This window comes from Indicator indicator, chromosome 2, assembly GCF_027791375.1.
Source record: "Indicator indicator isolate 239-I01 chromosome 2, UM_Iind_1.1, whole genome shotgun sequence".
Lineage (NCBI taxonomy): Eukaryota > Metazoa > Chordata > Aves > Piciformes > Indicatoridae > Indicator > Indicator indicator.
In genome coordinates this window covers 14,550,815-14,575,412 of record NC_072011.1, presented here as the reverse complement: position 1 = coordinate 14,575,412, position 24,598 = coordinate 14,550,815, and the positions used below count along the sequence as shown (strand labels likewise).

The 24,598-nt window shown below is 43.2% G+C and overlaps 1 protein-coding gene across 1 annotated transcript; it reads right to left on the bottom strand.

Annotated features, from left to right (window-relative positions):
- Window positions 1-436: 436 nt before the first annotated feature.
- HECA (hdc homolog, cell cycle regulator) lies at window positions 437-22,905 on the bottom strand. Its single transcript, XM_054398030.1, has 4 exons — window positions 22,677-22,905; window positions 6,582-7,622; window positions 3,322-3,476; window positions 437-645 (listed from the first exon to the last, which is right to left on the bottom strand). The coding sequence occupies exons 1-4, from the start codon at window positions 22,903-22,905 to the stop codon at window positions 481-483; spliced, it is 1,590 nt and encodes a 529-aa protein (XP_054254005.1). The 3' UTR covers window positions 437-480.
- Between the last annotated feature and the right edge of the window lie 1,693 nt (window positions 22,906-24,598).

Here is a 24,598-nt window from a genome sequence, read left to right as displayed (position 1 = left end):
AGCTCCTGTGCCCATGGGAACCGATACAAAAGGCTGAATGAAGTGAACAGTAACAGGGTGGTTTCTTTCCAAGGATTTCCCATTTCCACTAAGCTGGAGGGAGAACAACCCTACACAATTACCCACTTTTTAAGTGGACATATTTATTTGCCCTCTATGTCTCCCCACACCCTTCCTATAAAGTGAATTACGATTATACAAAAAAATAAAATGAAGTAATTTTTAGCTGAACTCTACCCCACACTGGGGATATATTCAAAGGCCATTAAATTGGCTTGCCTCCAACCTTTACAGAGATCTTGTCAGGACGATTCTGGTTTTAACAACATGTATATATACATATTAATATGTACACAGACAAAGAAGCTGCTCTTTCAGTTAGAAAAGAAATTAAATTTCATCACAGAATGAATCCTATAAAAAGATATGTAATAAAGTTGAAATACCCATAAAATAGCTATTACTAAAGCAAAGCTTTCGTCAATAAGCCTCCAAAACTTTAAATGAAGAAAATGGCTTCACGAAGTGGTAGTCTAAATTTCCACAGTGAGGACACTGCTGGACGTTGCTGTATTCGGAGAAATACTGCATGCCAATCCGTACATCTATTACTGGCTTCCCACAGTGCTTACAGTTCAGTCGAGCCTGCAAAAAAAAAAAAAACACAAACAAAAAAACCCTTTTGAAATAATGAAACTCGCCTCCGCGCCTTGCCCTTGAAAGAGAGGGCCTCACATGCAGCCCCTGGCCCTGCCCACCCGAGCAGGAGAAAGGGTAAGGCACGAAACCGGCAGTAATGGGACCTGCTGGTAAGGATATTCCTCATCTGGAACAGCAGCTCACAGACATACATGATGTTTTTCACATGAAACACCACCACCAAATTCTGGAGAGCAGGCTACCTCCCACTCTGACTGCTGAGGGGTAGAGAACTAACAGAGTTCATATACGCAAATCATTTTTTGTGTGTCTTAATCTCTCAATCAATTCCTCAATCCCCAACACAAGAAGTGCTGTCTCAATGAATCATTAACGAAGCCACAAAGTGAAGAGAGAATTTTACACTTGTGCCATGCAATTCAACCATTCAACCATTTAGGCTGATATTTGAACATGACCTGTCCATGAAATCTACCAGCTTTTAGCTTAATAAATGTATAAATTGATCTGCTTTATCAGCATGGCATGCTATTGTATCACTTTAAGTATCTATTTACACATTTATAATACATATCAAGTTATACAAACTAGATAGCACTTCAAGCACACAAACTCGTCTACAAAATCCAACTGAGAAAGGACCAACATTAACTGGGTGGAGATGAAAAATAGTTACAGGTCAAGGGTGAGGACACATTGAGCTGTTAAACGTTCAGCAGTAACAAAAACAAAAGAAGCCTTCAGAAGAAATCTAGCTGATAAACCCAACCCATCTGATGTAAAGAAATCAACAGGCAGTGTGAAAGCTCAGCAGACTGTTTGAAATACTCAAGAGAAGGAATTTGACACTGTAAAGGAGCTCAAGAGTAAAGGTGGAAAATGAGCATCGTGGGCTTATGATGTAGCACAGCTTAACCCCACAGCAGCTCTTTGCTGAAAAGAGCAAAACAGTATTTTCTGTGGCAATCTTGATTTCCATAATTTTCCTGGGGAAGAAATTATTAAACTATTATTGTTGTTGAGACCACACTTAAAAAGAAACAAAGCACCAACTCCACAGCCATCTGCTCTGCTTGGAAAGCAGAAATCCTAAGAAATACAATTCTAGCAGGGGATGGATTTATATGATTGTAACTGAAGTGTTTTCCCCCTTGCTAATGTCCAGCACATCAGCCAGGTGGTAGTAGCTTGTCAGTGGCTGCAGTTCATTATCCTACATCCACATTTGTGATGTGTAATTAAGTATTTTGAAATAAGGTGTGAAACTACTCAAAATAAAATCAGCAAGGCAATTTGGAGTTAAATTATATACCATATTTAAATGTCATTCCTCTGTATGCATGGAATCATCTGTAACAATCATAGTGAAACAATAATGTGTATTATCTAGCAACCACAGTCACTGCAGCTAATGATTTCATAGTCAGTTCTATTACTTACCATGTACTGTCACACTGTCCATTAATCACATAATTAAGGCTTTTCTATAATGAGACCTTAATTCTTGCCTTGTACCTTCAACAGAAGCAATTCAGATTTAGATTTGATGGATTTTGCAGATCTAGCTAGTCAGCATCAATGTTTTATCTTTAGAAGTCCCTATTTAAAAAAAATATTGAGCTTAAGAGGTACTAAATTTGGAGGCAATATCTGTCTTTAGTTATCATTTTTATAAATGTAATTTTAATCAGTAGCAGCAACATCACTTGTCTGGTAAGCAATAGGTTTTGGTAAATATGTCACATTTAAAATGAAACAGCATTTTGCATATTGACAAAGCTGCGGTTTAGATTGCTCCTAAGCACACACATTACCACAACCTGATCGTACTTGCAGTGTGTGTATCTCTGCGAGGCCCCTGTCCTAAACCAGTAACGACTTGTGGGTGCCTGAAGGTAATGACCCAGTCCAGAGCATCCCAAGTAGGGCACTGAGCCACTCCCAGACAAATGCTTTTTCCATGGCTGTCTACCCCTACCTGCACAAAAAAAGTGTTCTGCCCATCACATGGACAATTCTCTTGGATACTGATTACCCTGCTGCCTCAGGCACATATCTATTCTGGAGTAACCCCCAGACCTTGGGTCTTTCTCACCCAAAACATAGATTAGGTGAGCATTTAATGAAAATTAAGCTGCTTCAGGCTGTGGTGGATTACCACCACCACAATCACAGCAAAGAGTAGGTAAAGGTGGGTAATGTCCAAGCATGTGGACACTTTAGACCCTTTCATTCCCTTGGAGTTTTTGATGCAATTATCTTAAGGTAAAACATAATTCAAGCAACTAAAAGAAATCTGAATATATGAAACATCTGCTCAAAACATGCAATTGTTATTAAATTCCTACTGGAATTATATATGATGTCAAACATACTTGCTAGTGGTCATCCTAAGCATCAGTTTTAATTGTGAATGTTTTAAAAAAGGCTTTATTAAGAAACATAACATTAACCCCTGACCACTACATTGCTTTTGCCTAGCTAAATGCTGTTGTGCCTCCTAAATCAAGACAAAGGGAGAGGGACTTTCTTGTATTGGACTCAGAGGTACAGGCTGGAAAAGGATAGAACAAGGGAAGCAGAAGAGACACACAAACCTCGGCTTTATTTACCATCAGTTGCAATTTCACCTTCCGAGCCTTATTTACGTAGGGTACTAACCTGACAACAGGGAGATGCTGCCAGAATATCGTAGGTATACATAGTTCCCAGCTGATGCCAGCTTCCATCCCATCGGGACTTGCACTTAATGCAGATAATTTTGTGAACCCCTTCTAAGCAGTCTACACAAACAGCATAGAGGTGCATAAGCCTTCCTGTGGACAGGAAAGACACTTCTTAAGCAGACTAGAACAGAAGATTAAAACACATTTCCAGCAATGTGTGATCTGACCTTTAGTGATATAAATCACACCTTATTAAAATATTTTCTTTTTTATTAAAAAAAAAAGGAAGAAGAATGAATGATGAAGTAAAAAATGTTTCTCTATGGGAAATATATAGGGCTTAGCTGAGGCTATTTTCCATGGATACAAAACTCGGGAATCAGTTATCATCCTGCCCACACTCCCTTTCTCCATTTGCTGGGAGATCTTAGCAAAATATTTTAAAGAAGGAGTTACTGAAGCTCCATGAACAGACATCAGGTTAAACCATATGACCATCTGCACTATATCCAAAACCAGGATTGTGCTCTAGCTTCATCCCCATTTGCCAGAGGAAGTGGAAAAGTGTTGAGGCTGATTAGCAAGCTGGGTACAGATTCATTTAACAACTTGACAAAATCTTCCAGCAAAGAGGGAACTAAGGACCTTATATTCCTCATGGAAAAAAGCAACAGCCAGAAGAGCGATTTTTTTTGCATGTACTTTTTCCTGAACATTGATTAACAGTAAGTATGTTTTAAAGCATTATATATTACACATACCCAGACTTTAACATGCCCTTCAGAACTATGAATCCACCATGCCTTACCATGACCTTAGGATCTGTATGCACAATGATTTTCAAAACCTGTGCCATACTGACTTCCATAAAAATCAAGTGGTTCAGACTTGAAAATGAAACATCTCCTCTACATAAATGTGACTAAACTCACCAATGCATAACTCAAGATGCAAATTTCACACAAAACAGAAAGACCCACACAGATGACAAAAATATGGCATCTAGATTATGCCAAATTTGTAGCCATTAAATTTTTTTGTAGTTTAATAGTTGGTTATCAGAATTGGGCTGACAGAGTACTAATTCTGTAATATATTTTGCACTGCTGCGTAAGACAAAGCTAAGCTGTAGTGCAGTTACAGATCAGCTACAAAACAGGACTGCATGTAGTATGTGTTTATGTTGGACTGCAATTTCTGCTCTTCAGCACTGAACACATCACAAGCTGTAATTTAATGAACATGCACACCTTGTGCATCTTCTAGACAAAAGGGAATAAAATATCAACAATTTAGGATCAGTCCATATCAGACACTTTCAAAATTCATTATTTGGTTTTAAATTTCATTTAGTTTTTAAGGCAACTATTTTTTAAAAAATCAGAAGAAAAACACAATTCTTCTTTAAAAAAAAATATACATATATATATATCTGCTAAATAAACTTGCTAGTGTGAGCTGGTAAAAATTGAGTTATTCCACCTAGGCATGTTCAGCACTAGAAAATGTGATGTGATGAGACTAAAGAGCAAATATAATAAACTGTGTTCCCAAATTGAACACCTGAGATTGGAGAAGTTTAAATAATTCCATGCACAGAAGTTTTGTGTTGTGCAGAAAGATAAAATAACTTTTCCCTGGCTGAAGTTCTGCACTGTTCCTGCACATTAAAATGCTGCATTTTCCCACCATTTAATTTTCAGGATCCATGTCATATAGAAAATGAGGCACCTGATATCTCAAATATGCCTGAAGTAAAATAGTTTTCTGTAACAACCTGGAACAGCACCTTGCAAGCTCAATTTCATTTCAAAGAGTACTCCTGGTGATAAAACATTTTACCCAGGACAGGAGGTAAAAATGTTAACAATTAATTATTGATGGCATCTTGCTGGAGCAAATTTTTCAGCTGTACTGTCCAATAGGTAAGGAGCAGTTAATTTTAAAAAATTAAAAATTAATTATTAAAATTAAAATTTCACAGAGTCTCATTCTTAGTGGCAAACGTTAACAACTGATGAGTCTCATTATTACTAAAGCAGGTATTAGCACTGATAACATCACACAAGCACATTGTGCATGCCCACCAAAGCAAGTCAGCATTCTTATCTCACATATGTGTATCCTGTTTTTCCTGGAGCTTTTTTAGCTTGCATATCTGCCTATTACTTTTTCTCCTTAAAGTACATTAGGCAAGATGGAAACAATAATGTTTAGGGACGTAGTGCACAGTGATCTAAGAAAAAAAAGAATTTAAAAAAATACAGAGCTTGTTGAGCAAAGGAATGTTACATGACACATATTACAGCTCTGCATGAGATACAGTAAATTTTATTTAAAGGAGAAAAATTAAAATGTTAAAATACTTCCTGTTAATGCCTTCCCAAAGTACCTTTCAATATATTTTCAAAAAACCAAACTACTCGGACTTATTTTAGCCATGCTGGCTGACAAACAGGCTGCGGGACAGACACATTTTACTGTGTACCACCCTGATTATTTAGTTTGGGGCACAGCTTTCAGGGGGAGCTGAAGCTCATCCTAACCCACACCAATTTGCTTCTCTAGGAAGAGAAAATTAATACACGCTTTGGTCTCAACACAGCTCAGAGCTGGAACACGATTAGGATAAAGTCCAAGCAGGTAAGAGTTTGGAAATAAGTCTAAAATCCTCATTAAACCGTTGCTGATTCAACCTACCATATTAAAAGCCTACTTTTACTATGCTGAACTTCTCCAGGCTGGTACTAACATAGGCCAGATCACAGACTTTTTTATATAAAAAAAAATATTTTGCTATAAGTCAAAATCTCTAATCTGAAAGCAGATGAGAGTCATATTATTATCTCTCCAGTGGTACAAATATAACTTTCAGCCACGCTGCAGCACAGCATGCTTAAATTTAAAAGTTTAAAAGGTTGATGCATGTATCTTGGAGTAAAGCTCACAACAGCATGCACACAATGCCAAACAGATTGGCTGGAAAATCATTCCATGGTCTACCTAGAAACCAGAGGAGAAATTTCTTAGTTGCAAACCCGAACACAAGGCATGAATCTTTCTACATGGCATTTGCTTTTTGTAATTCCTTCTAAGTGTTTCAATCTGATTCACATGATTTGGATGTGACTCCAAGCTTTACAGAACTGCTTAAAAACGCAGAATTGGGATGAAAAATCTATAATGAGGGGGACAGGGCACAGAAGGCAGATCCATCATTTATGAGACCTAGCATGACTGACAGACAACCTGTACCTTGAAGGTGACAGGGAACATCATATTCAATCTCATCGTGTCTCGATGGGCTAAGGAACAGGGTCCCATCCACCAGCGGAAACTGTTCAAACACTGGCAGCACCCTGTGGCATAGCGCACAGTTTACAACGTTCCTGTGGCTGGCACTAAGAGCAGCAAGGATGAACTTCCGAAGGTCCTCCCCTTGGCCCACCTGGGCATCGTCTTCCATCCGCACATGGAAAGTATTCAATTTATGCCTGGGGATGTGGGTAAGCAGCTCAGAGAGGTCGAGCCTCCTCAAAAACTGCACGGGGGCATCAAAGTGTCCCGATCTATGCGCTTGCAAGCCAGCCGCTCCGTAATCAAAATGCGCATTCCTGAACATGCCCCCACCAGCCACATTCTTCTTATGGGGCTCCAGGTGAATGGCGTTCTTCAGAAACTCTCCCAAGTATCGTGAGGAACGAGGGCCACTGAAATGCGTGGGGGCAAGAATGGAGTAGCCAGTGGGTGGGGACTGGCCAGGAGAGACACAAGGTGAACGAACCGCATAGCTGCCACCCATGACCCCCTTCTCCTGGGAGTTCTGCCTGTCCATCGAGTGCCTTCGCTGGAGATCATTACTTAAGCCTTTTTGTGGCTTGTTGGCTGGCCTGCCCTTTTTGGCCTCCTCTGCTGACTCTGCCATTGACCTTCCTGTACTTTTCTCCAACACTGATTTCTTCTTCTTATCATCCTGCATTCGCTTCACCTGGTACCAGTCTGTGTCCTTCTTTAAATGACCCTGCCCACACCGACAGGAGCAAAAGCGAAAAGCCAGGTCATATCCTTTCTTTGTCCACATGTTCTGACGACACTGCTTTTCGTTCCAGCTCCTGGCTCTGCCAATGCAATTGAACTGGACAAGAATGCTGCTTTCCCATTCATAGAAGCACTGAAGGTGCATCCAAGTGCTGTACGGGCAATGCTCATTGTTGCATATAACTTTCTGGTAGTCATCCTTCTCCAGGTCCACCGGCCTCCCAAAGCTACAGATCAGTGGAGTAGCACAAGGGGCTTCTGTGGAAGGTAAAACAGATGCATTAGTAACTTCATGGCCCAGTTACTGCAATACTTCTTTAAACTCCGTGCCAAATACGCACGTGAGCTCTTACTCATGATCTGTATTATCGCAGGGCTCACAAGCACTACCTCTGGATCAGGGCAAAAAGCAGTCTTTGACAAAAAAGAAGTTAAGTATGTGAAAGGAGATACAAAAATGAGGGAACAAAGGAACAAAATGACACTGCACTTTATTTAATATTCCAAATCAAAGAAGCTCAGAAACATTAGCCCTCCTCAAGGGTTTGCAGATACCATTGCAAGGCCTTAAGATGTAAGGGGAAAGCTCTGTGGATGTTTCTGGAGGGTTGCTTTTGAAGCCTGAGAGGCAACATGGGGAGAACACAAAGAGATGTTTGTTTGAAAAACAAGTAGGCAATACAGCCTGGCTTAGCAATCACAGGGAGAAGCAGGAATTGATCTTTTCTTTGGGACTGATCAAGAGACAACAGCTAGGGAGAGAAGGAGGAAGCAATGACTTTGAAAAGCAAGACAAATAGCTTATGTTCCCTGTACAGAAAGGAGGGCCTTTGTTACAGTGCTCAGGCAAATACAGACTACACCACCATCACTGACCTCCTGAATAACTCAGTTTCACAAACCAAATAGTTCTGCAACACAGTCAGTTCAAGAAAACCAGAAATGCCATGTGGTCTTCTATCAGCAAAGTAGCAGCCTTTGCTATGTCCTTGAGCAAAGAACAGTTTACTTCAATTCTCTCCCTGCAACTCTACCAGCTTCTACACAAAAATGCTCTAGAAAAAAATGTTCTGCATTTATAAACCAACAATATTTTCCCTTCCCTCACCAAAGTATCATGAACTATACACAACTGCAGCCAGAAGGCACAGAAAAGACAGGAAATTTTCAGCTGGAGTTTCTATTGGCTCTTAGGAGTTTCTAATTATAAAGTTTTAGATGCTTACTCAAGTACTACAAATATTTCTCCTCTGTATTTCTGATTTCCTACTTCCTCCACTTCACCAAAAATTACTGATCCAACAAGACTGGCAGGCTGCCTTTTAACTTCTCTACTGCTGCATTCTAATACTATCAGGCTTCTTCAGGGTCTTCAATGTTCAAGTCCTACCTCACCCTGTTCAAAACAGTGCAAATAGGTTCCCTGCAGTTTCCTGGTCTCCACCACAGCTTCAGGACTGGCAAAAGAAGTACATCGAGGCTTGTGGGGACAGGCTGCCATGATCTAGATTTTCTTCCTTAGGATTTCAAATTTCTGCCTGGCATTGCTTTCAATCCTCCCTGGTCACTGCTAGCACAAATACTACTAAAGAATTTGCAGTGGGATGATAGGGTTTACATTGTTACACTTACTTTTACTCAGACTCTCAGTAATACACACACAACCCATTATCATTTGTCCTGTTGCAGCAATACACATCCCAGATGCTTTAAAAAAAGAGATATGTGCTGTGCTAGTGGTTTTGCCCTTTCCCAACAACCTTTTTTAAAAAAAATTTAAACATACAAATAATAATAACAAAAAAAAAAAATCTTCAAGGTTACCTTCAGAGCTACCATAATCTTTAATTTACTGAAGGGCCCAGAAGAGACAGGCACCAAGAGCATGTGAAAATTTTTCTGAGCCATTGCCTGGAAGATGCCACAGCCTTCACCTCATTTTTCTGCCTTTGTTTCTAATGCCAGAAGCTGCACAGTTGCACAGAGTTTTCTGCAGTACTTTTCCTTCAGGGACTACCCTATAAACTGAAAGCAAAGCACATTCCCCAAAACACTATCTTAAAGCAGAAAAAGCCTATTTTATTTCAAAATATGGACATGTTCAGTCATCAAAACAGATTACCAGAACAGAGATGAGAAGCTTTCCCTAGGGGCTCTTTGGAAGTTCCTTCTATACATGTGACTTATATTCTTACTAGTTGTCTCAGGTCTCTCAAAAGCCCACTAAGAAGATGCAGGCTTTGAGATGTCTTTCAGAAGCATTTTATTAGCGACTAATGACTAGTTTTTTCCTCTTTTTTTTTTTGGTTGTGTATAATTGAGTCAAGAGCAACAATGAATGGTAATTTACCTGCTCTGAAACAAAACCTGTTGTTTCACCAGTTCACAAAGTTCCCCCACCCATTCTCCCAGACTTCAAGTCGCAGTACACCACACCAAGCACCTCTGCAAAGTTTTTCTTTGTTGTCAGTCATTCTTTCATTATACTTAAGGTCTAAAAGTACAGTTTGCAATTATAGAATTGTTATGCAATTCATCTCAGAGAAGCCAGTTAAACCGAAACCTTTACAGGCAAATTATCAGAAGTCAGATGTGCAGCAAGATACAAGAGGTACCAGTATGAACAGTCCTCACTTACGCATTTCCTGTATTCATCTATTTTGGTACATATTCCTTTCCACCACTACCAGGAGGCAGGAAGAAAGAACATGCCAAAAATCCACTTATGCTCCCCTTGTGTTTTGGAGTGTAAATGTTCTAACAGTAGCAGGTGTAATTATAGCTGACAGCTGAGAAAATTGCTATACAGACGAGTCTAGAGATCTCCACTTTAGAATAAAGACTTTACACTTGTTCATGCATACTGGCATAGTTAACTGACTAAAAAGGAGAAGTGTTTCCTTGGTTTTCAATGCAAAACATATCATCCCTACCTCTCTGAGAAAGTTTACAGCCTCTTCATTATGTGGACAAAAAATTAAATTAATAAAATAAGTGGTTGAAATACAGGAAAAAAAAAATCACAGCCTGTGTATTCCACCACACACATCCACAATTATTTAATTGTATTCATGTCCTGGGTGTCTAGAGGCTATTGTGAAGACGACTTCCAGCAGATTTTTTCCCCTTTTCCTGGTTGCTCAAGGCTGTGGAATGAGATCTTTTCCAGCTTCTCATTGGGAACATACAGATGCCAGATTACCTGAGGAACTTCGCACACTGCCTAACAATGAACAAGAAAAAGCTTCAAGTTATGACCCTGATAAAAACAGTGCAGTATTTCCATAACAGAAACTGAGAGCCTAACATGGCTAATGAAAGTTAACTCAGTAGAAAGTTCTACTACTCCTGCAGTATCCTCACATTTAAGAAAGTACTATCCGAAAAGCGTATGTAAAACCTCAGGCCAGCATTTTGTTCTGCCTAATATTTCAAATTCCAGTAGGTCTATCTGTACAAAACAGACTGTGTAGGACTGAATATCCCTTGCAGACTTCTCTCCGTCCATGTCTCCTGCCAAATATAGTAATGCCACATGTTCCTGCATAAAGAATAAATGAGAAACAGAAAACAAGGCAAATTTTTGGTGCACCATTCCCAGTTCACAGCAACAGGTATGCCTCAGAAGCAAAAGAGCCAGCATTCACGTCACTTTAGTACGGGAGCCACATTAGCAAACCCAACCCTTGAAAGTACTCTGGGTTATTTAATCATGTTACAAATGAGACAGCATTACAAAGAACTACAAAACTTTAAAAATTCTTGTTATCAAGCCCTTCTATTTTGCATTAACTAGAAATACATTTTGATACTATTCTTCACAAAGTCAGAGCCAGGATCATTTTCTTAATGTTTTATGGTAACAGGACGATTATTGTCAAGTAAGACAATAAAGGGGATTAAATAGAAATTCCCATGGCCAAATTGCCCATCCACACCTGCAGCCCCAAGCTTATTTGTTACCAAAATACAAGAAGATCCTAGCAAAGCTGGCAGCTTGTGGCTTGGACAGATTCACTCTGAAATGGGTCAAGAACTGGCTGGAGGGCTGGGCCCAGAGAGTGGTGGTGAATGGTGCCACATCCAGTCACTGGTGTCCAGGGATCAGCGTTGGGACCCATCCTGTTCAATATCTTTACTGATGATCTGGACAAGGGAATTGAGTCCAGCATCAGTAAGTTTGCAGATGACACCAAGTTAGGAGCAGATGTTGATCTGTTAGAGGGTAGGAGGGCCCTGCAGAGGGACCTTGACAGGCTGGATGGGTGGGCAGAGGCCAATGGGATGAGATTTAATAAGGCTAAGTGCAGGGTTCTACACTGTGGCCACAACAACCCCAAGCAGCGCTACAGGCTGGGGACAGAGTGGCTGGAGAGCAGCCAGACAGAGAGGGACCTGGGAGTGCTGGTTGATAGTAGACTGAACATGAGCCAGCAGTGTGCCCAGGAGAGCCAATGGCATCCTGGCCTGCATCAGGAATAGTGTGGCCAGCAGGACAAGGGAGGTTCTTCTTGCCCCTGTGCTCAGCACTGGTCAGGCCACACCTTGAGTCCTGTGTCCAGTTCTGGGCTCCTCAATTCAAGAGAGATGTTGAGGTAGTGGAACGTGTCCAAGAAGGGCAACAAAGCTGGGGAGGGGTCCGGAACACAAGCCCTGTGAGGAGAGGCTGAGGGAGCTGGGGATGTTTAGCCTGGAGAAGAGGAGGCTCAGGGGTGACCTCATTGCTGTCTACAACTACCTGAAGGGAGGTTGTAGCCAGGAGGGGGTTGGTCTCTTCTTCCCAGGCAACCAGCAGCAGAACAAGAGGGACACAGTCTCAAAGCTGTGCCAGGGGAGGTCTAGGCTGGATATTAGGAGGAAGTTCTTCACAGAGAGAGTGATTGCCCATTGGAATGGGCTGCCCAGGGAGGTGGTGGAGTCACCAACCCTGGAGATGTTCAAGAGAAGACTGGATGAGGCACTTGGTGCCATGGTCTAGTTGACTGGATAGGGCTGGGTGACAGGTTGGACTGGATGATCTTGGAGGTCTCTTCCAACCTGGCTGATTCTATGATTCAATTTACTTCAAGGGACTAATAGCTCAACAGATTTCTGGTTTCCAAAGTTATGAAACAGAACTTCAGGAAAAATGAAAGATTACCAGGTTTCAGAGCAGTATCCGTTATCCCAGAAGGCTGTTCAGAAAGAATGCCTAAATGGTCATAAAAATATCCCCTTTTTACCTCTCTGTCTCTAGATGGTTTTTACAGCCTAAGAGAAGAAAACAAGACAGCATGCAGTTCTGGGCAGCAGAACAGCTTCAGCAGACACACGGCTGTAACAGACTGCCAAGTTGCAACTACAATTGCATGCTGCTTCTTTCATGAATTTATGTCTCCACATAAAAAACAAAGGCTTTACCATACTTCATGGACATGAGCTTGATCAGTAATTGTGAAAATAGTTGCAAGGGGCAGCATGTAAATGTCTTCTAAACCAGAAATAACACACAATATCCCAAACAAATGTAAATTTGGGCAAAGACAGCCCATTGGTTTTAACAAGGTTATGGTTTCTGTTTGACAGAAGTACCATAAAATTAATTTTTCTTTCAAAAATGAGAACATCACAGATGACTGCAAGAAAGCTGGTTTGGATGTTTTGGTTTTTCTCAGTTTTTCTGTTCAGGTTTATAAACATGAGTAAAAGCCAGGAACAGAAACAGGCAGTTGAGATAAATCTCCTTCAACAACCACCTCCCAACACATTCATCAGTTTCTACCTTTCAGTAAAAAAGAAAGAGGGTATGTGAAGATCACCCTTCCCATTTTATAACCCAAACGAAGGCAGCAAAACAGCAGCTGCCTGAGGAACTTCCCTCTGGTGAAGTAAATGGAGGAGAATGTTGTTTACTTCTGTTTACACACCCATCATAAAACCAAAGATGCACCCAGCAAGCCAAATGCAATGACTCCATGGCTTCAGTTTCGTGACTGCTCTCATTTGTTCCAAGTACTCAAAGCAGATGCCTAAAGCAAAATTTGCTCTTCCCCCACCACATTCCCACATTATCCATTGTGTTAAGCACAGAGTTTTTCAGTCACTGGACAGAAAGAGATAATTATTTCCTGTACTTGTCAGCGTAGGTTTCAGTTCACCACATAGATTTGTGATCATTGGTCTAGCTTGGGGGTGTTAAACATCTGAGGCTGGGGGCAGAGGAGGAAGAAGCACAGCAGCTGTGAGAAGAGACTGCTGCTGCTGTCATCTTCAAACAACTGTCAGGCAACAGTAGGTTGTTATGGTGCTAGAAAAAGAAATTATTAAAAAAAAAAAGTAAGATCTTGGCACTGGACCAGCTGCAAGACATTTATTATGGCTTCCTTTCAGACTACCATTACGCCAGAATCTCATCAGCTATGCCAAGGACATTAGCAAAGCCAGAAGGGTACCTGTGGGACACATGCTTTGCAAGTCAAGCACTTTAACCTCTACTACCACTTTCAAATGAACAGTGCTCTCTTCAGAACCCTACACAACTAGGAATTGTTCACTCTGGCAAGCTCAAACCAGAGCCGAGTCATTTCTGGGGAAGGCTACTCTCTACTCACCATCTGCATGAATCTTCTGGATTTCCTTTGCCATCAGCATAGCTTCAGTTTAACTGAAGTTATACAATATTATTGTGCTAATACTGTAATGCAGCTGTAGAAAATAAACCACCAAATAACAAAATAATAGACTGAACAAAACACTTGTCCAGTGTTGGTGAACCCAGAATACAATCTAATATTCAGAAGATTGCCAAGATGTGACAAATATTGCTGCACACATAACTGGTTAAACAGCACAAATAATATAGCAATACAGAAATGATGATCCACCTTCCTAAAAGCCTGAATGCAGTAGGAACAATACAATGGGCAAAAATACGTCACAAGTGGATCCAAAAGGCAAGCTTGGATCTTCAGTGCAGCAACAACAAACTGCTGACAATTTCAAAACAGCTAAGCTCATGGCTTATATTGATCACACTGATGATGACTGATATCTCTCCAAAACTTCTTAGGCAATCTTTGCAGACTGATCAAGATGAAAGTTTCCAGTCATTCTGCAGGAAGAAGGGAAAAAAACAAGACAGCACTACCTAATAAGCTGCCTAAAACACAGGATTTCTTGTGTGTCATGAGACTCCTCTTTAGTTCTTGGAAAGGGAAGTCAGCATTGGCATTTCATCTCCAGTGAGAAACAGACCAAGCTCAGGCTGGTGTGACATCCAAGACAGACCCACCTGAAACATCCTCTGAGAGTCACTGATTCCAGGCAATGCCTCATTGCAATGGGAGTCTGACTGATAGCTTCCCATGTGTTAAACTCTACATACTCACACGTCTATCTGGAGCTCCATCCTGTGCCCAAGGACTAAGCAGCTTCAGTCAGCATTTATGCTCAGAAAGGACTTAAAGAGAACAACGCCATAAGCAGCCTGGCTTTCCCTGACACACTTAGCCCATGTACAAGACACTACTAGTTCTATTAGGCAGCTAGTCACATGAAGTGATCACCTTTCCCTAGAAAAGATTTCAGGTAATTTGGAGTTGCTAAACCCTAATTCACCTCAGAAGTCAGGTAACAGGACTCCTGAAGGGCTCAGCAGATGCTAGAACTATGTTTGTGCACTTCAGTTCTGCAGACCTCAAAGGGAGTCTCTTTATAAAAGAGAAACAAAACCAAGAAAAAGCCCAGCAACTACACAGCAGTGGGAAGATGCCATGGAAATCATGAAGGCTTAACTCGTACCTGCCACATTAACGCCTTCTACTTGCAGCATAGTCAGAGCTATTGCCCATTTATGAGATCAGCTATTAGCATACGGTACAAAGTCAATTATCTGCATCTCTTATTCAACCACCTACTCCCAAGCTCAGCCATAACCCCACCAAAGTAAGTCAGAAAGTCAAGGGCAAAACTGTACGAACTAAGAAGGACAGACACTTACATGTGCACGGTTCTGCAGCTTGCTTACACAGCCATCTGTATGCCAGGCTGGACCAACTGCCTATACTGCTGAAGTTCATCATAAGAATTCACACGGTCTTACAGAAGTCACTGTAATCTGGGTAGTTATCATCTAGCCAACTGAGTCAACTTCTTTCCATTTAACACCTGCCATGCAAACACAGAGAACAACTCGATCACCAGCTCTGGCTTTTGTTTAGGATATATAGACCTCCTCTGCATAGAATCTTGCCCTAGCTTGTGCTGCAATATCCCCAATCCAACTGCAAACATCACCAGTTCACAGTACAAAAGAGAACAGGTCTGAGCCTCTACCTGTATCTGCACCAGGACAACTAATGGAAATGCACTCCTGATACTCTCATGTGAATTCTGAGTTGGCTTAACCAGGTCAGGTGACAATTGGTCTGCTGTGCCACAAGCAGTTGTGCCCAGGCCAGGAAGACTCACACTCCTCAGCAGGAGGTGGGTTCTTCCAGTGACCCCTATCATGGTAAATGCAGTAATCAGTTACCATTTCAAGACTGGTGGGGATTAATGTTATTTTGAACACTGGCTGTTGCTTTGTCCACACAAGAATCATCCTCACAGAAAAGCATTTCAACCGTAGCCTTCCAATAGCTTTTAAAAACTTGAAATGCTATAGAAAGCCAACCCTGAAGCCTCATGAAATAAACATCCTAATAACTCAAGCAGACACTAATGCACCTGCTCTAGCAAGTTTTCAGCAGCAAATTCTAACTCACGGTGGGAAAAAAGAGCTAACTGTGGCAAGCAGCAGATGCCCTAATACCAAGCACGGATGTAAACCAACACTGAAGGCTGGACATGACCATATTCAGAGCTAGGTAGCCACCAGAGAGGAGAGGCGAGAGGAGGAGAAAAAGGCTAAAAGGTTGAATCAGGTGGCATCACCACGTCATTCAGTTTCAAGTCTACGGATGTTCATGTCATTACTCTGTCCTTCCCAAGTTTCAGTATGATAGTATTTTACTTTCTATGCTAAAGGCTAAAGCAGCTGGTAGAAACTCAGTGAGAAACAGCAGATGCAGTCACCCTAGCTGCAGTACCTAGCATCACTGCAACAAAGCAGCTCTGAAGTGTGGAGCTGTCGGTTCCGATAGACATCTCCCTCATGACACTGTGCTGGCTCCCAGCCCTGCCCATGTGCCATCTTTGGCATCTGTGCAGAGACCTTGACTGTACATTGCTCCCAAAATGGGTATCAGTAGCACAGAAGTGTTGATAGGGAGCACAAGGTACACTCAATAGCTGCTTGAAGCTACCTCCTATCCCGACAGGCATTCAAGACACAAACAGCAATAGCCCTCTCAAGCCCTGGAAGTAGGACTGATAGACCTGACCACTGTAGGAGACAAAGAGAAAGGTAAAGGCTGAAGTGAATACTCGCAAGGCAAATGTCACCAAAGTCTGCCAGAAAATGCCAATGCTCCAAAGTCCCACAAGCCTTCAAAACAGAATTAGCTACTCCAGTAACCAGATTACTCCTTTAAAAACCCTTTTAATATTATGTTAATTTCTATCAAAACTGTTTAAAGAAAGCCCATGCCCTACTAATTCTGCTGTAATTTTGACACCTTGCAGATTAGATGGAGGATTTTACTCTTGAGACGGATTCAAAGTTTACCTCTATTTTTTTCCCCTCACATATACTGCAGGAAGAAAAGCAGAGGACAGATGTCTGCCAGTCATCACAGTACTTTAATATCAAAGGATGTCTCAATATGCAAGGCTGTAAGTGAGGCTGAGGAAAGCTTACAAATGTCTCAAAGGACTAGAAATCGTTTTGTCACAACTTGTTAGATCACAGGGAGGAAGATACAAGATGAGTACAGACAAAGTGGAGCAACCAGTTCAAAAATCGTATTTCCTCATATGAAATCTAACAAACACTAAGCCTAATCTTTGCGCATGCAAGCACTACACTTGAGCAAATGACTAATAACGTGAACATAGAATGCTGTCAGGGCACCAGTGGCCATTCTGATAGCAAATAACTGTTAAAAAAAAATAGATGGGTGTGTACTTCCTTGCATGAAAAGATCGTATTTATTTTATTCAGTAATACCATAGACCTGATTCCATTTGCAAAGATCTGCAGTGCATGAATTGCATTTGCTACAAAAGCAAGTAATTGCATAGTTTTAAAAATTCTAAAACTAACATGAAAGTCCTTTTGAACTTGATTTGCATTGATAAATATAGTGAAATTTGCATTCAATTATTTCTGCAGTCGGAAGAACTCAATGGAGTTACAAAGCAAAATGGTTTTAATTCAGAAAACTAATAGGTATTAAATTTTGTAGTGACTGCAACAGAATGGAAACAATTTTCCAGGTGGTCTCACTGATCTCAATGGGAATCCCTTAAACTAAGTAATAAGAAGGTGCCAATACTGAATATCACTAGAGTGCCAAACTGGAACTGTATGCTATTTACAGCAGGGAACATTTGACAGCAAATATTAATCTGTACCTTAACATTACAGCAAATTCATGCTCTAAAAATACATTTTTAAATTAAATATTGCACTGCCAAAATGTTTGGCCCTCTTTAACTCTCCCACCTCAAAAATATAGCTTTTTTTTTTAAATCTTAGTTGTTGGCCAGTCACAGCTTTCAATGTTAGTCACTGCTGTGATGACTGATTTTCTTCCACATATATTTGTCCTACATTAGCATTTTTATTTGAAAGTAAATCAGTCTTACAAATTTGTGAAACTCAGGTGAGAGTGCAGAAGCACAGCTGGCCTTTTAAAAATACAGACAAGTTCAGAGCCTGGCCAGCTGTTCACACAACCCCTCAACTGTTGTGACAGGAACTCTCACCCTGGGAAGCTATGCTCTAGTGAGACCTAAAACAACCACCTCCACCAGCTCCCCTGCAGCCTTTTTCCCCTGAACAACTCCAGTGCCTGGGGATCCTGTACAAGTCTGACCTCTGGCAACTTCACCTGACAACCCACCAACTCACTAGCTCAATCACTTCTGCAGTTTAAGGGCTCACCTGTGCCAGAGGGCAAAAGGTATGGTCTTAAAACAGCCGGCCAACATACTGTAAAACAATGATTTAGACGCAGTTAAGCCGTATATTTTTTTAGTTTAGTTTAGCTGACTATAATGAATTCCAGGTTAAAGAAGAAAAGCACAGATATAGAGAGCCAGCTTCTCCCATCTTCGCATAGCACCAATGCTGGAGAGATTATAGTGACCAGGACATGGGGACGAAAGAGTAAGGTGCTAAGATAGTGAATATCAAAAGCAGGAAGAGGACTTGGGTCTACTGGACAATGAGACCAAAAATGGTAACAAGGCAAGGAAAATAGATGGAAGAAAGAATTTTAGAGTCAGAAACAACTGTATGTGGAGACCAGAGCGAGAAGTTTATAGGATAAAGGGATAAAACAGTGGGAGCTGAGAATGTAAAAGTGCCCAGGTTCAGCAAGGCTGAAACAGAGAAGGAATTTGACACTCAAAGCCCTCAGATCTGAAGTAAACCCTGTGGACTTTCCTCTTCTGCTGCTCAGGGCAAATTATCCACAATATGTGTTGTCCCCTCACACTTGTTTATATCTACAATAAAGGTAACCAACTACTGCCATTGTGAACACTGGTAATACCCAAGGCTGGAGTCAGGGGGGTAAGTGTAGAATCTCACAGAGCTGCTGGAGTAATTTTACATGGTGACAACTCAAGACTTTCCAGTTTGATTAAGAAAAGTAACCAAGAAAATTAGCTATAAAATTTAAAAGATACCAGGAATCTCATTCAACCACTCTGAAGGCAAGGAATCCAAGAAATGAGGCTTTTTGTGACATTGCATTTCAGTCTCCCTGTGCACTGCAATACTGTTAACACACATACGACCTGTCCCTCATTCAGTGCAGAACATGGATGCACTTTGGTCAAGAAAGATTTATCTAACATACACAGAATTCCTGCTTGGTCTGATAGAAGAGATACAAAAAGAGGGCACAGCTATAGAACGTGAACTACCCTCGTAGGCGTCATCCCAATATCTGCTGAAAAGTTACAGTGCAGATGGACAAAAGCTGTCATATCTGGTCAGTGGTTATGCTCTCCACCTTCCTGATCCTCATGTGGAAGTCTAGAACTTTTTGATCACAGCTTGAGCTCTAAACACGTAAAAATTAAAACACTATCCAAAAAAGTATAAGCAGATGACTTTTTCTGGAGCAGGGGAAAAATGATTCTACAATTCTTAATCTTCATGCCGAAACATGACTGACACTTTGAGCAAAAATTGCACAGGGATTGAAGCTAAATTTGCAAAACATAAAATGGAACAACTTTCCATCGTAAAGGGAGTGCTCCGATAGCAGTTCCGTATTACGTGGCACCGCTAGTCAGAGCTGCACAGAGAGGCCGAGGAAATTAAAAATTCTGTTTCGTTATGACACACAGATGGGGGGCATGAACAATACGAGGACTACATAATGAACTGTGATGACTTAAAAAAAAAAGTACCTGAATCATGAATCCTTCCCTGAATGAAGAGGGTCCTGATGGGACTGTATAATTAGACTGTCATATTGACACGATGCAAAGCGAAGGTTTGCCTAGACAATCTTAATTTTGCAATTCTTAAATCTACTGCTTTCATCTCTGCATACTTCTCTCTTGTCACATTAATGAAAGAAAACAGGTTATGTTCTAATGATCATCTACTGCTTTTCCAGCATAGAGTAGGAGAGTGGGAATACTAAACACATGCAAATTACTCTAGAACAACACAGAATCACAGAATGCTTTGGGTTGAAAGGGACCTTTAAAGGTCCTCTAGTCCAACATACAGTGATGATGCAGGAGAGAAGAGTGAGCCCAGGGATGACAGACCCACAGGACCAGTGAGCCTGTAAAGCACAAATCACAGCATGCAGCTGCACAGTCCAAAATCAGTACAGTGAAGAGCTTCCCTGAACCCAGCACATTTAATCCACAACTCAGATAGTCTCCCACAAATAATCAAGAGTTGAATCTGTACAGCAGAACTCTATTAACCTCATAAATTCCTGCAGCAGCCGTGTCCTCCATAAACTGCTCAGTGATCAAGCAACTCTACACGCACAGCCTTTTACAAACATCTTGAGCCTAGTAATGAGGTACTTGCCTCCAAGGCCCTGGTTACACTGCATAGCTTCATTTCAGATTCATCCGTTTGGAAGACTTGAGGGAATCCGTTATCATCATCGAATCCTTTCCTTGTACATGAGAACCAGATTCCCAGCTCTGTAGCACAACAGGAGCAGTTTCCCCTTTCATCTCCTGAACCCAAACTGCCAAAAGCTTTGGACTTATCAGTGACAATACAATTCATGAGACTTCCAGCACAAGATTATCTGATGGACAGTAGCTAGCAATCACATCCCCAGTCTTTATGACTATCTGAAATGAAAGATATGACTAGATATAATGATCCTGTCAAGCTAAACATCAGGTGCGCTGACCAGGCCCTTACAGCGAATTCCAAAGCCAGTCTTGTACCTCTTTTGAGAGAGGGGAAAAAAAAAGAGGGGAGGGAGGGGAATTCAAGGAAAGTGTCAAGGATGCTTCTGACCACTGAAGTCATACAGAAGCAGGGAGAAAGAGAATAAAGGAACATGTAAGGTTAGCTCTCAGAAAGGCAGTCTCAACTTCTGAGGAAGCTGGCCAGCATAGACGAAGGATATGTAATGTACCTGGGACACACAGTCTTACAGATGAAGAAGTGACAACCCATCCATCTAGCAAGCTGTACCACTACCAGGGTTCACTGGCATCACCCTCAGTGGCATCTGCACAAGAAACAACACTTCAATATCTTAATGCTAAACAATTACACTAGAAATGAATCTCTGCTTTCACTTCTACTTCGGTGTAAAATTTGGAAACAGTCTCCCTACCTTAAAAATCAAATAAAAGCCAACAGTGACATGTATGAGACACCACCTTCAAAGCAGACGTTGCACATGTTACATCACCAGACTGAAGTAATCAAAAAAACCCCAAAGCTCTACAAATCCTCTAACTCCTGCTAACCTTTCTCAGTATTTTGTTTTTCTGTTGTTCGTTTGGTTTTGTTCTCCCTTGTACGCTCACTTAGAACAAATAGTAAGAAAACACAAAACCAAACAAACTCAAAAAGGAAATTCTAAGCATTCCCTAATTCTCTCTGAACTAAATAATATTCTTACAAAAGCAGTCTAGCAAAAACCTTGTAAGTTACAGTAATTTGTAATTAACTGCTAATATTTCTAAGGAAAAGTTTCCAGGAATAGGGCATCTTGAAAACTGAAATAAGATGCTTGGCTAACAGTAGTCAGGCAAAACTACCACTACAAAGTACGAAACCAGCTGTAGCTACACACCTACTTTTCCAAAGCATTTAGAACAAAAAGCATAAGCCCAACTTAGGATGGGAAAAAAGTACAGTAGGGACTCTGCACTGTAGTTCGTAAATCCAATATAGCACAACTAAGATGGGGGTTGGGGGCTTGTTGGCTTACCAAAAAGTGATAAAAATCCTAGCCTACCTTGAGTTTTAACCTGAAATATAGTTCTGCAGCAGGACTATCTCCAAAAGTGGATAGCAACATAAGTTTCTGCAATAAAACACCTCACCAAAATTGCTCTAATCCAAAAAAAAAAACAACCCACAACCAACCATCCGATGGCAGCATAAAATGGTTGATGAAAACTTAATATACTACCCTGACAAAATGCTGTAAAACGGCAAGTAAACCGGACCTAAAAGTGGGACTCCATTTTTATTTGTGCTGAAATAAAGTCGGGATTTTAAAACTAAGCATTGAATAAGCCGCGACGCGGCCGGAGCCGGCGGAGCCGCAACTCCCGTCTGCCGCCGGGGATGCTCAGTCCAGCTGACCGAGCTCCCGGCTGGGGGACCCCCCCTGCGCTTGCCCGCAGCTAAGGCGGACGGGCGCTGCGGAGCAAGCAGGTTCCCGCAGCCCGCGCGCCTTTCAGCACTGCCGCCGCGGAGGCCCCCGCCCTCCGGCGGGTCACCGGGCGGGGACACCCTGCCGAACAGCCCCCCGCCCTGCCGCGCGTTTCGGGGAAGTCCCAGCGGCCGGAGCAGCCGCGCAGGGCCTCGGACGGCGGCCACTACCTTATACTCCTAGCCCCGCCGTCGCCCCCATCCGCACTCCCGCACATCTCCTCTCGTCGGGAGTTCCCTCGCCCCACCAGGCTCCTCCACGCCACCTACACGGCCCTCAGCCGCTGCCTGCGCCACGGCGGGCAGCCGGAGGCCGCGGGGCCCGGGCCACCGCTCACCGTTCTTGATGTCTCCGGGTGCCGCGCCGCCTGCAGCCGCCGCGCCGCCCGCTCCGCCGCCCGCCCCACTGCCACCAGCCGCCGCCGCTCCGGCTCCGCTGCCAGCCGCAGTGCCGCCGCCCGCGGCCGCCGCGGCTCCGGTGCCCGCCGCCGCCCCGTTCTCCTGCTCGTCGCCGCTGCTGTTGGCGCGCTTGTTCTTCTTGCCCTTGCCGCCCTTCTGGTTCGGCATCGCGGGCCCAGCCGCCGCCGCGGCGGGGCGGGCGGCGGCGGCTGCGGAAGGCGCCGCCGCCGCTACCTCCGGCTCATGGCAGGTCCACAGCGACCGCTCTGCGCTGCGCCGCGCCCGCGGTGGGCGGCGGGGCCCGAGGGGGCCGGAATGGGGAGGGAGAGAGGCGTGTCGCGCTTCGCCGGCCGCCGCCGCCCCGCTTTCTCCCAGAGCAGGCGCGGGCACTAGCGGCGACGGGAAGCGGAGTGCATTGGCCGGAGGGGGGCTGGGGCTAAGCCAGGAAGGAGGAGCGGGAGGGGCTTATCGGGAGGGAGAAAGCCCCGCTCTTGACAGCACGGTGTGGGGGGCTGTTGCTGGTAGTACGAGGACGGGAAGGCGACGGCACCTCCCGGGAGGGGGCAGAGCGCTCCCCGCCACCAGGAGCTAGCGCAGGAACCAAAGCTAGCCCCTGCTGCAGCAGAGGCGGAGTAGGCGGCCTCGCCGGGAAGCTGCCGCCGTGGACCGTACCGAGAGCCGGGGACAGGGCGGCGAGCGGTGGGATGTGGGGACGAGCAAGGGGAGCTCGGGGCTCAGCGGATGCCAAGGGTTCCCGTGCGCGCTTCTCTCCGGAGCCCGGGTAGCCGCTCTCCCGTCTCGGTAGCCCTGGCGGCCTGAGCGGGCAGCAGCTGGAAGGTGCAGGAATAAAAAGGGAAGGGGGAATCAAATTAATGCAGTCTCGTGTTTAGAGGGAGCGGGTTAGGGAGCGAAAAAAGCCTCACAACATCAGAGCTCTGACTGGAGGTTCTTCATCTCGGGTATTTTCTGGTGTGGGTAGCTCCGCGGGTGCTGCGTAGTTGGGGTGAACCTTTAGGATGCTGCGTAGTTGGGGTGAACCTTTAGGATGTGAGTTAGATGAAGACTGTCAAACTTTCACAGAGGGAAGACACCGCGCCTCAACAGAAGCGTTGTCGAGGGGCAGCAGCCTAAGCTTCTGCAGGAGCCTCGGCTCGGTGGGAGCCATTGCAGAAAATTGATAACAAATATTCACGGGATTCCTGCACCCAGGCAGGAGAGGTGCTGCCAGTCAGCTGCAAAACAGCAGCACTTGTAACGTGCTGTTGCCTGGCTGACGAGCAGTGGCTCCCTTCTCCTGAGTGGCATTTGCTGGTGTGCTCATCTTGTTACCTACCAGTTTGTCCAAACAGAGAATAAAATATAAAGCCAGTTGTAAGAATGGCATGCCAGCTCCCAGGCTGAGAAGTTATTCAGGGATCCTTTACGTGCACGTAAATGATTTTTTTTTCCTTCTCGCCCAGACCCTGCAGATTAGGTTTCCATGATTTCCTTTTGGAAGAAGTACACAGGCCTGCGAGAATACACCTTCATAGAGCAGTTACAGTTACTGGTCTGTGGCTGGAAGGACAAGAGCTGCCTGGGCCCTAGAGGTCAAAACCAGTACTGAGGTCTGTCTCATGGGAAGGTGTGGGATAACTGCCTAGCTTACCATGGGATAGGAATGCAGGTTAATTTAGTGCACTTCAGGAACAAGGTTGAGATGCTTATAACCAAGAGATGCTTATGTTCTCTGGGAATGTAAATCCACAAAACTGGCCTGCCAAGCAGCTGAAGGAGAGAGTCTTGTGAAGATAAAACAACCCTGTTTCAGTTAAAAGAGATGTAGCAAGGCTAAAACAATGAAAACACACAGCTTCAAAAC